Source organism: Neomonachus schauinslandi, chromosome 8, assembly GCF_002201575.2.
Source record: "Neomonachus schauinslandi chromosome 8, ASM220157v2, whole genome shotgun sequence".
Taxonomy (NCBI): Eukaryota; Metazoa; Chordata; class Mammalia; order Carnivora; family Phocidae; genus Neomonachus; species Neomonachus schauinslandi.
The window spans coordinates 60,528,044-60,544,775 of NC_058410.1; the positions used below are offsets into that span (position 1 = coordinate 60,528,044).

Sequence of the window (16,732 nt, forward strand, 5' to 3'; positions counted from 1 at the left end):
ATTCTAAGGGTCAGTGGCTTAAAGGAGTATAAATGTCTTTGGGACACCTGTGTTAAATATGAAATAATTAGAGCTACACAAGAACAAAAGCTAGTTTACGTAGTACGAAGTAGCAGAATCCATGACTACTTTGGCCGTGAGGTTTGAGGTGGTCATATAAAAATAGGCATAATAGAGACTTTTGAAGTTCTCTTATAACATAGTTGCATGCGCAATTTGACGGAAGTTGAGCGTGAAGAGTAATTATAGTCCCACGTATGTAACACCCATTAATGCAACCATGGTTAGACTCGTTCCAGACAGTGCGAGAGTGGATCTCGGAACCTTTCTGTTGGGGATCTTTTGCGGGAGGGACCGGAAAGGAGGTGGATCCTTTCAGGATGTGGCGAGGCCGCAAGCTGAGCTCCTCCGGGAATCGGTTTTTAGGAGTGCTTAGATCTAGTTGTTGGGGTACACAGGCTGAGGGTGCTTGCTTAACCAGTTCGGCAGGTGAGTGTCGCTTAAACAGGTCGGCATGGTGAAGGTCCCTCACAAACCCACCGTGCGGGCCGCTGTTCTGCGCAGGCGCGGGAGAGGGCGGCGGGCTGTCGCTGAGCTCCGCGCAGGGTCAGCGCAAGACTTGACTACTTTCGGTCCGGTCCCTCGCTGTCGGCTGAACCCCCGGCCTGGGCTCTCGCCTTCCCCTTCCCGGAGACTGGGAAGAATAACAGGACTACTGGTCCTGGCCGAGGAGGGCACAGCCTCCCGGCCGCCGCCATGTATCCAGCGACCTGTGCCTTTTTTTGGTTGAGCCCTTGGCTCGGGAGCCGGCGACCACTCCTTGCCTGCTGGAGTCTCAAGGTCATGTGCTTTCTTCCTTTGCAGCAGCGAGAAAAGACACCAGCTGCTGTCTCATAGTTCTTGATAGCGTTGTATTTGTGTTTTGTTTGCACATATCTTGCCTTTTTTCAGAAAGAATTTAAGGCAGCCATACTGCTTTTTTTTTGGTTAATTCAACAAACCCTATTGGCAAATAAGATCAAAAAAATAACGCACTGAACCTGATGCTTGTAGAAGACAGTTTGATTATTTAACTTCCAATAGTAACCAGAAAGTTAAGTTTACCCTTTATATGAAACTCATTTAACAAATACTCTGTGCCAGGCACTGGGAGTTTGTTTGCTTTTAAGATTTATTTATTTTTAGAGAATAAGAGCCAGCCTCTAAGGGCGGGGGCGCAGAGGGAGAGAGAATCTCAAGCGGACTCCCCTCTGAGTCCGTGATGGGCAGAACGTGATCCCTAGATCTGGAGATCATGACCGGAGTCTAAACCAAGAGTTGGACACCCAACCAGCTGAGCCACCCAGGCGTGGCAGGCACTGGGAATTTTTAAATGAACGATACCTCAGAGGTCTCCTCAAAAAATGTTAGAACTGAAATTAGGATCTAATGGGTCAAACGGGGAATTTATAGGCCCATGAATAGAGTTGGTAAGTTGGTGCTCTAATACAATGAAAAATAGTGCAGCCAATAAAAATGATTTAAATCAATGTGTGTCTACATGGAAAAATGATTCGGATATAGCGTTAAGAAAGTTACAAATCAGTATTATGATCTTAGATATATAAATGGAGCTATATGGAGAGAATAGAGATACATCGAAATTTTAGCAGTGATTATATGCGGTGGAGGTGGTTATCCATCATTTTATCATTATATATTTTCAGAATTTATTTTTTCAGCAAACATGTCTTTTATAATCAGAAATTTAGAAAAAAATATAAATATTTTCAGATTTGGGGACTGAGTATAGAAGGAGCATCTAATACATATTTGGGATCAGGGAAAGTTTTTGAACAAGGTATTTAGGAAGCTGTCTTGAGGGAGTTGGGCAATTTTGGAAGTCGTTGGAGTGGCCAAAGGACTAACTGGAGTATCTGTGAGATTTCTGGGAAAGTGCAAAGTGTTCCTTGAAAAGGAAGGCTGGAGGTGAGGGCAGAGACTGGCAAGGGATGAGAGAGACTTTTTAGGCCATGACAAGTCTATGAAAGGGTACGTATACCTCCTGAGATTGACTTTACCTTGAGGACAGTGGGAAATTACTGAATGAGCATAGAATCAGACTTCTATTTAAGAAAGAACACTTGGCGGGGCGCCTGGGTGGCTCAGTCGTTAAGCGTCTGCCTTCGGCTCAGGTCATGATCCCAGGGTCCTGGGATCGAGCCCCGCATCGGGCTCCCTGCTCCGCGGGAAGCCTGCTTCTCCCTCTCCCACTCCCCCTGCTTGTGTTCCTGCTCTCGCTGTGTCTCTCTCTGTCAAATAAATAAATAAAATCTTTAAAAAAAAAAAAGAAAGAACACTTGGCAACTGTGTAGAAAGTGGGATGGTGGCAGGCAAGACTAGGCTCAGGGAGACCTTAAGAGTAATCCAGACAATAAATGATGATTGCTGGAACTAAGGTATTGGCAGAGTAGAGGTTTTGTTCACTGTCGGCATGGCACATTATAGGCTCTGAATAAATGATGTTTTGAATGAATTAAATGAAGTTTTCCTCCATTTCTTAAAAATCTTAAATACCAAAATGATTACACATTCAAAGTAGAGAAGGAATTGGTAACATTCTATTTATTAATACAAACTCAGTTTCTGTCAGTTGTGGTGTGGTGGTTGTTAAAGCTCTTGAGAATTCTGGCAATACTGATAACTGAGAGGCTAATTTTACAGAAATAGGGGAGGAGAAGGGAAGGTAGGGGTCATCACTGAGTACAGAGCAGGGACTGTGTTAAAATCTCTGATGTGCAGTTTCATAATAGTAAAAACATATATTTTTATCTATGTATCACAGTTTACATAATTCTCTATAATAACATTTCATTTATCTGCCTAAAGTCATAAGGAAGGTAGTATTTGAACTAGGTCTTAGAGGTAGTATAGATAGAAATGGTGGAAGAGAGAGTAACATGAGCAAAGGCCTAGAAGCACAAACTGTTTTTTTTGTATGTGTGATAATGTTGAAATGGCCTTGGGCCAGACTGTGAAGATCCTACTAAAAAACAAAACAAAATTTAAAAAACAAAAAGCTTAAGAGAAAAATATTCAGACTGTGAAAAGACAAGTCATGAAATATAAATGACCATTTGTCTTAGTCCATTTGAATACTATAACAAAATACCACAGACTGGTGGTTTATAAACAACAGAAATTTATTTCTCATAGTTCTGGAGACTGGGAAGTCCAAGATTCGGTGTCTGGTAAAAGCCCATTTCCTGGTTTATCGATGGAGCCTTCTTGCTGTGTCCTCACGTGGTAGAAGAAGCAAACTTGCTCTCTGGGTTCTTTTATAAAGACACTAGACCAATCATGAGGGCTCTGCCCTCATGACCTCATCACCTCCCAAAGGCCCTACCTTCTAATATCATCACTTTAGGGGTTAGGATTTCAACGAATAAATTTGGGGAGAACACAGACATTCAGACCATAGCACCATTAAGTTAAGAAAGGATACTTAGCCTCATTTATGATAAACTCAGATAACACTGAGATACCATGTTCACCTATTGGGTTATCAAAGATAAAAAATTTTGATAATACATTGCATGAGTGACTATCAATGTATTATTGGTGTGGGTAAGCCAACACTAGAAACTGGTTTTACCCATGGGGTTGGGAACTGGTTCAACATCTATGAGTGGCAATTACAAATTTATAAATGCACATGCCATTTAACAGTAATTCTTGGGATTTCACCTACAAGTACTCTCTAAAATATATGAAATTACCTATGGAATTCAATCTTATGTTTTTGGAATAGCAAAAACTTGTGAATAACCTAAATAAATGTCTATTAATAGGAGACTGCTTAAATAAACTATGAGAGAGCCATATAATGAATTACTATGCAGCTCTAAAAAGAAAGAAAGGAAGTTCTTTATGCTTGGTTATGCAAAAATCTCTACAATACCTTGATAGGTAGAAAAAGCAAGGTAGGAGGGGTACTTTGTAGTATAACCTTTTGTGTTTTTTAATTTTTAAAAATTAATTTTTTATTTTGAAATAATTTAAGACTTACGAGAAGTTGCAAAAACAGTACAGAAATTTCCATGTGCCTTTCATCCTATTCTTCAGTGATATCTTACCTAACCATAATACATTGTAAAAGTCAGAAAATTGACATTAGTATGATACTATTACTAAACCTCAGACCTTATTTGGATTTTACCACCTTTACATGCACTCATTTGTGTGTGTGTGTGTATTGTGTGTGTGTGTGCATGCACATGCGTGTTACCACATATATAGATTTGTGTAATAACTACTACAATCGGGATGTGGAACTGTTCATAATCACAAAGAAATTTCCTGGTACTACTCCTCTGTAGTCAGACCCTACCCTGACCTTAACGCTTGGTAATCATTGATTTGTTCTCCATTACTATAATTTTACCATTGCAAGAATATTATATAAATGGAATCGTACAGTATGTACCTCTCAAAATTGTCCCCCCCAGCATAAATACCCTTGAAATCTATCCAAGTTCTTGTATCAAAGGTCATTCCTTTTGATTTCTGATTAGTATATTTCACAGTTTGTTTAAGCCATTCACCTATTTGGGGATATTTTGGTATTTCTGGTTTTTGGCTATTACGAATAAAGCTACTATTGACATTTATATACAGGTTTTTTGTGGACGTAAGTTTTCACTTCTCCGGGATAAGTGTCCAAGAATGCAATTGTTTTGTATGATGTGTATGTTTAACTTTTATAGAAACTGCTAAACCACTCCCCATAGTGTCTGTATCACTTTACATTTCCACTAGCAATGTATAGGAGATCTAGTTGCTTTCATATCCCAGTGCACCCTTGGTTATACCAGGATGGTTATATTTTAGCCAACCTGATAGGTATGTAGAGGCTTTCATTTGCATTCCCCTAATGGTTGTTGATATTTCACATCTCTTCATGTGCGTATTTGCATCTGTATATCCTCTTTGATGAATTGTCTGTTCATGTCTTTCTATACCCATTTTATAATAACCAGACCCATTGTATAATTGGGTTGCTTGGTTTGTTGTTGTTTGTTTTATGGGAGTTGGGTTTTACTGTTGAGTTAAAGAATATCCTCATATACTCCAGATATAAGTCCTTTGTGGGGTATGTGTTTTGTAAATATTTCCTCCCTGTCTGTGATTTGTCTTTTCTTTTTCTTAACAGGGTCTTTTGCAGGGCAAAAGTTTTCAATTCTAAGTCCAATTTAATCAATATTTTCTATTTTGAATTATGCTTTTGGTGTCAGATGTAAGAAGAACTCTGTGCCTAACCCTAAGTCATGAAGATCTGTGGTAGTTTCTTCTAAAAGTATTATGGTTTTGCATTTAGATCAATGATCTATTCTAAGTTTATTTTTATATAAGGTTTGAGATTTAGGTTTAAGTTTTCTTTTTTGGTCTATGGTATCCAATTGTTTCAACACCATTTATTGAAAAGACTATTTCTCCTTCATTGAACTGCTTTTCACCAGTGTCAAAAAATCAGTTGGGTGAACTTTATAATGTCCCTAGTAATTTTCTTTGCTCTAAGGTCTACTTTGTCTAAATATTTATTGAACAATTGAATGTTCTGCAGTAGAGTAACTAGTTCATAAAGCAAGTCTCTATGTAAGTTTGACCATATAGACTGGGTGAGTGATTCTGGATGATATGTATACACACACATATACATACAGATTTTTCTTTTGGAAAGGGTTTTGAGCCTATGTATAAATCCATTTCATGTAGCTAACATGTGACAGAATTTGAACTAGTTTTGACAAAGTAATCTCAGAATTAATATTATCTTAGTTTAAAAGGGCACATAGTTTTATTTTAAATATCATTTTTTATAATTATGCGGCATAATATTGGTGCAGAAACTAATGGTGTGAAAAACTTTTACATATACGTTACTTATTTTTGCCAATTAAAATTTCAGAAATTTCTGATTAGAGTTAAATGGCAGAATGCAAGATCTTTATTTTATTTTTATTTATTTTTATTTTTTGAAGATTTTATTTATTTATTTGACAGAGAGAGACACAGCAAGAGAGAGAACACAAGCAGGGGGAGCAGGAGAGGGAGAAGCAGGCTTCCCACTGAGCAGGGAACCTGATGCGGGGCTCGATCCCAGGACCCCAGGATCATGACCTGAGCCAAAGGCAGACGCTTAACGACTGAGCCACCCAGGCGCCCCTAGATCTTTATTTTATATTTTAGAATAAAATCCAGAAGTAAGGGGAAAACCCTTTTGTTTATCGATTGTAATAAGAGATTGCCGCGTAAAATAGTTTCTTCAGTTACATGCATATTAGGGATTTATAGTGTGCAGAGCTTTCTCTAGACATTTAATTTTTATTTTCAGAGGCGCCTGGCTGGCTTAGTTGGTTAGAGCATGTGACTTTTGATCTTGGGGTCATGAATTTGAGCCCCACGTTGGGCATGGAGATTACTTAATAATTTTCTTTTCAATTTATTCAGAGAATCAGTTCAGTTGGACTCCACAAAGTAAACCATGGGTTTTCAGTGACTACAGAATCATGTGGTTCAAATCCTACAAAATGACTTCTGCCTGCTTGAATAGAATGAAAATTTACAGGTAAGTTTATTCATTACTGTGGCAAATATTTACATAATTATGTACAGTAGTAGTTTGGTATTGATTATGTTTAATAAACACTGCTAGTATGAAATAGCTTATGTGGTTTGATTAAGGTATCTTTTATTTATCTAAATATTCTTATTCTTCTAACAACTTTTACATCCAGAAAGTTTCAAACCTACAGAAAAGTTGTAATACAGTATACATGTAGTGCATACCCTTCATCTATATTCAAAGGTAGCTTTTATTTTTAATGTAGGACTGTATTACCTGGAGAAATACTTTTTACTTCCTCACTTGTGACAAAACACAACTAATACAGTGCTTAAAATCATAAATGATTTGGGTACAACATAAATATGGTAAGGTAGATAGCTATACAATTCTAGGTGGTAAGATTGAATCAAAGTAATATCTTTCTGTAGTTGTATTTTATAAACCAATTTCTAACCTTGTGAAAAATATTGCATAGAGTTAAGGTATGAACTCTGTTTTCCAAGTGCATGCTCTACTTCTTGTAAATAAGCTAGCTCCTTTAAAATTAGGTGTATGTGAAATCATTGGTAGTCAACTGAGCAACCACCTACTGTTACCTGTTCTATGTTAGTCATTGATTATTGAGGCTTTGTATGAAGCACAGAAAAAGATGGTAATATTCATAAGGTAATATTAAAGAAGCATGATATTTAACTCTTAAAAGGATAATAAGTCATCAATGTAGAATGTACTCTATGTAGCTAAGAAAAACACAGTAAAAATTTGAATAGTATTACCTATTCTAATGTAACAACCTTATTCTTTTTTATCCAAGAACTTCTGGAGGATTTTCCTATCATATACTTTGACATGGAATTTGGTATAGTGTCTGATTTGTTTGGTCCCTGTTTGATCCCATTTGATTTTTTAAAAAAAATTAGGTGAATTATATACTTTTCTGGGCCTTCTTTATTAGACTATTTATTTGACATATGTTTCCCAAGTCCCAACTGTGTTCTAGGAACTGTGCTAGTCACTAGGAATAAAATGGTAAATGAGACAGTCCATACCTTGCCCTCATGATGTTTAGTGGGGAGACATGATCAAATTGTCACATAGCTCCATGAAGAAATACAAAGTTATATGGGAGTTAAAATAGGGGAATATAACCCAGTTTTGAGAGTCAGGAAAGACTTCTTAGATGGCATTCCATTTAAACTAAGATCTGAAGGAATTAATTAGGTATGCAGAGGAGGCAAGGGAATGTGAGAAGAATGGTCCAGGTAGAGGGAACAACCTGTACAAAGTATCTGAGAAAGGGGCATGTGGGGTCAGTGCAAGGAAATGAAGGAAGGCCCGTGGGCCTGGAATGGGGAGGATGAGGAGAGTAGTAGAGAGTGCATTTGGGAAAGGAAGAAATTGGGGACCAAATAATTCAGAGCATTGTAGGCCATTCTAAGGATTTTGAGTTGTTTTCCTAATATCACTGGGAAACCATGGAAGTATTTAAGTGGGAAAATGGCACAATCATATTTATATTTTGGAACACTCTGGATGCATTGTAGGGAACAGATTGAAGGGAGATGCAGTAGGAAGCAGGCGGACTAATTAGAAGGCTAGGGCAATAAATAGTTCAACCAAGAGATGATGGTAGCTTAGACTAGGATGATAGTAGTAGAAATGAAGAGAAGATGGGGCACTTGGGTTCAAATCCTGGCTGTACCATTTACTTAATCTCTCTAAGCCTCACTTTTCTTACCTGTGTAGTAGGGATTATGATATGACCTACCTTACAGAGTTGCCAGAATAATTAAATAAGATGACATATGTCGTATATAGAGTTCTTAAATAGTACCCGCATTTAGTAAGTGCACAATAAATGGTTACTATTACTATTTCTACCTCTACTACTACTATTCCTATTATTATGTTATTATCATCATTACTATTAGATATGACCCAGAAGACCAAGTCTTGTAACTTTCCATTTCTGTTGTAATTTACTTTGAAAACAAATCAACTCTCTTCCATCTATGAATATATATATTTGCAGTGTGATTATGAGAAAACCTAGTTTTAAAGCATCAAAAATGAGCCATACATGTATTTAGAATCTAAGAAATTATAAACTAGAATATCTTTCTGCATGAATAGATCCTATGTTATATTTTTTTAAATGTCTGTGTTTGCCTGGCTCTTCATTTTGACCTCGTAGGTACCCTTGGACAAGACTGTACAGTACTTCTCAAAGCACTGTAGACAGCAGTGAGATAAAAACATTCCTGGCCCTGGCTCACAGGTGGTGGGATGAACAAGGAGTATATGCACTTCTTCATTCGATGAATGACCTGAGGGTGCCATTTATTAGGTAACATTCCAGAAACTCTAAGTCTTTTAAAATGCAACTCTTTTCAATAATTTATCTTCTTTTAAGTTTATTTTTCTCTTGGTTTATACCTAAGTTCAAAATGCTACATTTTAAGTTTGCTTTAGAAATTAGAGAGATTCTGGGGCAGCTGGCTGGCTCAGTCAGTAGAGCATGTGACTCTTAATCTCAGGGTCATGAGTTCAAGCCCCACATTGGGTGTGAAGTGTCCGTAAAAAAAAAAAAAAAAGAAATTAGATCCTTTTCAATGTCCATTGTTTGAGCCAGTAATTTTTAAATAACATTACCCAAAATCTAGGCTGCTTTTATTAACTAACTTGAAGCATTTTTGGACAATTTTGGGTTAATTAGAATTAAATCCTTATGAGAAGGAACTAGGATACTATGGCATCAAGGTCATTTTATACTGACTTTGACCTTTAGGCAGTCTTGATAAAGGGGCACCTGGCTGGTTCAGTCACCAGAGCATCTAGCTCTTAATCTCAGGGTCATAAGTTCAAGCCCCACATTGGGCGTGGAGCCTACTTAAAAAAAAAAAAAAAAGATATCCTAAGGTATCCTTATTATATATAACATTTTATTTATTTATTTTTTAAGATTTTATTTATTTATTTGAGAGAGAGATTGAGCATGAGCAAGGGGGAGGGGGAGAGGGAGAAGCAGGCTCCCTGATGCAGGGTTCAATTCTAGGACCCTGGGATCATGACCTGAGCTGAAGGCAGATGCTTAACTGACTGAGCCACCCAAGTGCCCCAATATAACATTTATTTTAATATAAATATAATTCAAATTCATATACAGTCCAATTTAAAAGTATAGTTTACAATACTGTTAGGTCTATATATCTGGGTGTATATGTGTGTACTTGTGTTTGTTTATGTGGTAAAGTGTTACTATGATTATCTTAGAATTAAGTTAACTTGATTTGGATGCCTATTTACATGATCATGAAAACACCACTAACTTAGAAGATCAAGAGAATCCATTTAGAAGGGAACCTAGGCAAAATCTCAAAATATAGATCTCCAGTATGCTGCTTCTAAGCCCTGTAAAATATAACCTATTTGTTGCTGACTTGAAATGGGTCTAGCAAGTACTGACAATGTAGCTAATAGATTCCTCCTTTGACATGCTATCTCAAGCAAATAAAATTAGGTGAATCTAAACTAGATTGTTCTTAAATTTTTTCTTTAGATTATTAGTGAAGTAATAGTTAACGCATAATTATTACTAGTTTATTTCAAGAGCTTTACTTGAAACCTCCTTCCTGCTTTTGATTATTAAAAAAAGTCTTTAATGCGGAAAATAAAAGGTCTGTTTACCCCCAAATATCAATAATCCATTTAAAATTAGAGTTTAATATATCCTTGAAAATTGTACACGTTTAAGATTTTACTGACAAAATTAACAATTTGTTTTTTTCTATGTTTTGGATTTTTAAAAAAGAGACAATCTTTTAAAAACAGTTGCTCAGCACCAGCCAGGAAAACCTTTGTCTGGGATCAAGATTCTTGATGTTGGCTGTGGTGGTGGATTATTAACTGAAGTAAGTGGTTTACAACTTTCCTGCCATTTTTAACTGGGAAAAAAATTGAGAAAAAGTAGGCCTGTGACTCATTTATCCTTTTAACAAGTAGTATTGTTTATTTAAAAAAATGAATAATATTCTTAATATTTTTTACCATCACAAAACTAATATATGCTTTTCACTTTCTTAAAAAATATATAAAAATTTCAGAAAATTATAGAGAGGATTTTTGCGGTGTTTTTTTTTGTTTTTTTGTTTGTTTTGCACAAAATTGGACATTCCAATAGCTCTGAAAATTTTGTTGTCTCTTCTAAGAGATTGGGCAATTTCCACTGGTTTAAAATGCAATGATAAGCCATTCTTTTGCACTTGCTTCAATATCAAAACCTAACAGAGTACTGCCTGCTCAGGGTGCCCTCCCCTTCTTAGGTGCCTTAGAGTGCTTGGAAGAATACTCATTCACCTTCTGTAAAAAATATTTGCCTCAACTTGTAGTATATTTATGCCCTGCAGCTCTGTTTTGTATCTTCTATCAACACAATAACTTTCGTGCACTTTAAATATGTTAATACTCTATTATGTGTGTGTAAATGTACCTATAAAATACAGAACTCCCCTCTCAAATAGTTCTTCATAAGTTTTTTATTGTTGTGATTATTGTTCCCTCTTAAGCTTTTTATTATGGTAATTGTCAAATGTGTACAAACTAGAGAAAATGATATAATGAACTTCCATGTACCCATAAATGATCTCCAATAATTATCCTCTCATGATTAATCTTGTTTCCTTTTTGATAAGCTCTTTATGGCTAACATGTATTCTGTTTTCTTCTTGAGGATAACAGTTTTTTTATCCTATTAGCCTCTAGGGCGGCTCGGAGCTTCGGTTATTGGAATCGATCCTGTGGCTGAGAACATTAAGACAGCACAGCACCATAAATCATTTGATCCAGTCCTAGATAAGAGGATAGAGTACAGAGCATGTACCCTGGAAGAGATTGTGGAAGAGACGGCAGAAACATTTGATGCTGTTATAGCTTCTGAAGTTGTAGAACATGTGATTGATCTAGAAACATTTATACAGTGCTGCTGTCAAGTGTTAAAAGTAAGACTTAACCGGTTTACTTGTCTGTTTTTTCTTTTGAGTGTGTGTAGGTATCCATAGCAATAAGTGTTTCATAATACTTGAAACCAGGAAGCTAGGATTAGGGGATAGCATCTCTGCTGGGGATTATTTCTGCTTCTCAGCTTGCACTCAGTACTAGGGTTTTTCAGATACAGTATCTTGATATCCAAGAATCTTGAAAAGTGTTGGTGCTGAACACAAATTACAAACAATAGATTTAAATTGGTTTTTTTCTCTTTGGTATACTCTGGATTAAATACTTAATAGATATTGAGTGGCAATCACTAAGAAATTGATTTGGATTGATACTTAAAAAACAATAAAAACCATTATTGATTTGTATAAACTGACTTAGGTAGCATTTTTTAAGTAACTTTGTATGTGATATATATAACAGTTTTCAGCTTATAAAGGAATATTTCATATATATGATCTCACTGATTTTCCCTACAACCAGATGAGGAAGTTAAGCAGGTACTGTTGTGACCAACTTGGACCAAAGGAGATCAGAATTTGAGAGAGGTCAGAGGTCACCTGGCCTTTTTGTTTTTTGGTGTTTTATGGTTTATGGTGTTAATGGTCTCATTATAGTTTTGATTTACATTTCTCTGATGATTAATGATGTTGAGCATTTTTTCATGTGTCTGGTGGTCGTCTGTATGTCTTCTTCGGAAAATGTCTACCAGGTCCTCTGTCCATTTTTTAATCAGGTTGTCGTTGTTGTTGTTTTTGGTGTTGGTGAGTTGTAGGAGTTCTTTATATATATTTTGCAGATTAACTCCTTACAAATTTTTTTCCCATTTAGCATGTTGTCTTTTGGTTTTGTTGATGGTTTCCTTTGCTGGGCAAAAGGTTTTTGGTTTGATGTAGTCACAGTTGTTTATTTTTGCTTTCATTTCTCTTGTCTGGGGAAACAGATCCAGAGAAATACTGCTAAGGTTGATGCCCAAGGGATTGCTGCCTATGTTTTCTTTTAGGATTTTTATGGTTTCAGGTCTTAGATTTAGGTCTTTAATCCCTTTTGAGTTTATTTTTATGTATGGTGTAAAAAAGTGGTCCAGTTTCATTCTTTTACATGTAGCTGTCTAGTTTTCCCAACACCATTTTCCATTGTATATTCTTGCCTCCTTTGTTGTAGATTAATTGACCATGTAAGTGTGGGTTTATTTTTGGGTTCTCCATTCTGTTCTACTGATCTGTTTTTGTGCCAGTACATACTGTTTTAATTACTATAGTTTGTAGTACAGTTTGAAATCTTGGATTGTGATACTTCCAAATTGGTTCTTTTTCAATATTTGGGGTCTTTGGGATTCCATACAAATTTTAGAATTATTTCTTCTAGTTCTGTAACAAATACTATTGCAATTTGATAGAGATTGCATTGACTCTGTAGGTTGCTTTGGGTAGTGTAGACATTTTAACAATATTCTTCCCATCCATAAGCAAGGTGTATCTTTCCATTTATTTGTGTCGTCTTCGATTTCTTTCATCAGTGTCTTGTAGTTTTCAGAGTTTAGGTCTTTCACCTCCTTGGTTAATTTTATTCCTAGGTATTTGATTCTTCTTGTTGTGATTGTAAATGGCAATTTTCTTAATTTCTCTTTCTGCTAGTTCATTATTAGTATATAGAAATGCAACAGATTTCTGGATATTAATTTTGTATCCTGCACCTTTACTGACTTTATTTTGTTCCTGATCTTAGAGGAAAAGCTTTCAGCTTTTCACCATTGAGTATGATGTTAGCTGTGTGGGTTTTCATATATGGCCTTTATCCTGTTGAGGTATGCTCCCTCTATACCCACTTTGTTGAGAGTTTTTATCGTGAACAGATGTTGAATTTTGTCAAATGCTTTTCCTGCATCTATTGAGATGGTCATATGATTTTCATCCTTCATTTCATTAATGTCTTGTATCACGTTTGTTCATTTGCAGATACTGAACTTTTCTTGCATCCCTGAAATAAAAGCCACTTGATCCTGGTGAATGATCCTTTTAAAGTATTGTTGAATTTAGTTATTGGGATATTGGTCTGTAATTTTCTTTTCTTGCAGTGTTTTTGTCTTGTTTTGGTATCAAGGTAATGCTGCCCTTTGTCAAGGAATTTGGAAGCATTTATTACTCTTCTACTTTTAGAATAGCTTGAACAGGATAGGTTTTAACTTTTTAAATATTTGGTAGAATTCCCTTTGAAGCCATCTGATCCAGGACTTTCATTTGTTGGGAGTTTTTTGATTACTGATTCAATTGTTACTAGTAATTGGTAACGTTCAGATTTTCTATTCCTGATCCAATCTTAGAAGATTGTGTGTTTTGGGGTATTTATCCATTTCTACTAGGTTGTCCAATTTGTTGGCATTTAATTTTTCATAGTGGTCTCTTACAATCCTTTGCATTTCTGTAGTGCTGGTTATAACTTTTCCTCTTTCATTTATTTGGGCCCTCTCTTTTTTCTTGATGAGTCTGGGTAAAGGTTTATCAATTTTGTTTGTCTTTTCAAAGAACCAGCTGTAAGTTTCATTGATCTTTTCTATTGTTTTTTAGTCTCTATTTAATTTATTTCTGGTCTGATCTTTATAATTTTCTTCCTTCTACTAACTTTGGGCTTTGTTTATTCTTTTCCTGTTTCCTTCAGGTATACAGTTAGGTTGTCTTATTGGAAATTTTTTTTGTTTCTTTGAAGTAAGCCACTGTCATAAACTTCTCTCTTAGAACTGCTTTTGCTGCATCCCAAAGATTTTGAACCATTGTGTTTCCATTTTCATATGTCTCCAGGTATTTTTTAATTTGCTCTGATTTCTTTGTTGACCCATTGGTTGTTTAGCTGCATGTTGTTTAGCCTCCATGTGTTTGTATTTTTTCCAGTTTTTTTTTTTCTTGTAATTGATTTTTAGTTTCATTCTGTTGTGGTCAGAAAAGATGTTTGGGGGGCGCGTGGGTGGCTCAGTCGTTAAGCGTCTGCCTTCGGCTCAGGTCATGGTCCCAGGGTCCTGGGATCGAGCCCTGCATCGGGCTCCCTGCTCAGCGGGAGGCCTGCTTCTCCCTCTCCCACTCCCGCTGCTTGTGTTCCTCTCTCGCTGTATCTCTCTCTGTCAAATAAATAAAAAATCTTTAAAAAAAAAAGAAAAGAAAAGATGTTTGGTATGATTTCAATATTCTTAAATTTATTGATTCTTGGGGCACCTGGGGGGCTTAGTTGGTTAAGTGTCTGCCTTCGGCTAAGGTCGTGATCCCGGGGTCCTGTGATCAAGCCCCGTGTGGGGCTCCCTGCTCAGCAGGGAGTCTACTTCTCCCTTGCCCTCTGCCCCTTCCTCTGCCCTGCTTGTGCACTCGTGCGCGCGCTCTCTCTCTCAAATGAATAAATAGAATCTTAAAAAAAATTATTGATTCTTGTTTTGTGGGCATAACGAGATCCATCCTGGAGAGTGTTCCATGTGCACTTGAAAAGAATGTGTATTCTGCTGTTTTTATATAAATGTTCTGTATCTCCCTGTTAAGTCTATTTGGTCTAATGTGTCAATCAAAGCAACTGTTTCCTTATTGATTTTCTGTCTGGATGATCTATCTATTGATAGATAGATAAGTGGGATGGGTGTTAAAGTCCCCTACTATTATTGTATTACTGGCAATTTCTCCATTTATGTTTGTTAATATTTGCTTTATGTGTTTAGGTGCTTTCATGTTCATTGCATGTAAATTTACAATTGTTATATTTTCTTGTTGGGTTGATTGCTTTATCATTATTAATATCCTTCTTTGTCTCTTGTTATAGGCTGTTCTGAAGTCTTTTATTTAAAGCTTTTTTTTCTTTGTTTCCATTTGCATGGACTATCTTTTTCTACCCCTTCACTTTCAGCCTGTATGCATCTTTAGGTCTGAAGCCAGTCTCTTATAGGCAGCATATAGATGTGTGTTTTTTTTTTTTTTTTAATCCATTCAGTCACTCTGTGTCTTTTGATTGGAACATTTAGTTCATTTACATTTGAAGTAATTACTAATAGGTATAGAATTTTGTTAATTGTTTTCTGGTTGTCTTTGTAGTTCTCTGTTCTTTTCTTCTTCTCTTTCTCTCTTTCCTTGTGATTGATGACTTTCTTTAGTGTTATGCTTGGATTCCTTTCTCTTTATTTTTTGTGTGTCTGTTATAGGTTTTTGGTTTGTGGTTACCATGAGGTTCACATATAATATCCTACTTGTATAGCCCTCTATTTTAAGTTGATGGTCACTTAAGTTCAAGCACATTGTAAAAGCACTACATTTTTACTACCCCCTCTACGTTTTTATGTATTTGACACCATATTTTACATATTTTTATTTTTTGTATCTCTTAACTCATTTTTGTGGATATAATTGATTTTACTACTTTTGTCTTTTAACTTTCATACTAGCTTTTATAAATGTTTGATCTACTACCTCTACTGTATGTTTTCTTTTACCAGTGAAATTTTTTTTTCCTTTTATAATTTTCTTACTTTCAGTTATGGCCTTTTCTTTTCTGCTTAAAGAACTCCCCTTAACATTTCTTGTAGGGCTAGTTTGGTGATGATGAACTTTTAATTTTTGTTTGTCTGGGAAACTCTTTATCTGTCCTTCAATTCTGAATGTTAACCTTTCCAGGTAGAGTATTCTTGGTTGTAGGTTTATTCTTTTCAGCTCTTTGAATATATCATGCCACTCCTATCTGGCCTGCAAAGTTTCTGTTGAAAATTAGTTGATAGCCTTATGGGGTTTCCCTTGCATGTAACTATTTGCTTTTCTTTTGATGTTTTTAAGATTCTCTATCCTTAATTTTTTACTTTTTATTGTGTATCTTGGTGTGGATTTCCTTGGATTTATCTTGTTTGGGGCCGCCTGTGCCTCCTGAACCCAGATGTTTGCTTCCTTCCTTAGGTTAGAGAAGTTTTCAGCTATTATTTTTTCCAATAAATTTTCTGCCCTTCTCTCCTTCCTCTCCTTCTGAGATCTAATGCAAATGCTAGTAGACTTGAGGTTGTCCCAGAGGTCCCTTAACCTATCCTCAGTTTTTTATTCTCTCTTTCCTTTTCTTTTTCTTTCTTTCTTTCTTTCTTTCTTTCTTTCTTTCTTTCTTTCTTTCTTTCTTTCTTTCTTT

The 16,732-nt window shown here is 36.0% G+C and overlaps 1 protein-coding gene across 1 annotated transcript in view; it reads left to right on the forward strand.

Moving 5' to 3' along the window:
• Positions 1–379: 379 nt before the first annotated feature.
• The window catches only part of COQ3 (coenzyme Q3, methyltransferase), a 21,482-nt gene continuing 5,129 nt past the window's right edge, over positions 380–16,732 (forward strand). Inside the window, exons 1-6 of the mRNA XM_044917209.1 lie at positions 380–489; positions 5,615–5,638; positions 6,490–6,607; positions 8,802–8,954; positions 10,419–10,518; positions 11,362–11,604. Coding sequence (XP_044773144.1) covers positions 381–489; positions 5,615–5,638; positions 6,490–6,607; positions 8,802–8,954; positions 10,419–10,518; positions 11,362–11,604 — 747 coding nt within the window. The 5' untranslated portion in view covers position 380. The remainder of the gene's footprint in view (positions 490–5,614; positions 5,639–6,489; positions 6,608–8,801; positions 8,955–10,418; positions 10,519–11,361; positions 11,605–16,732) is intronic.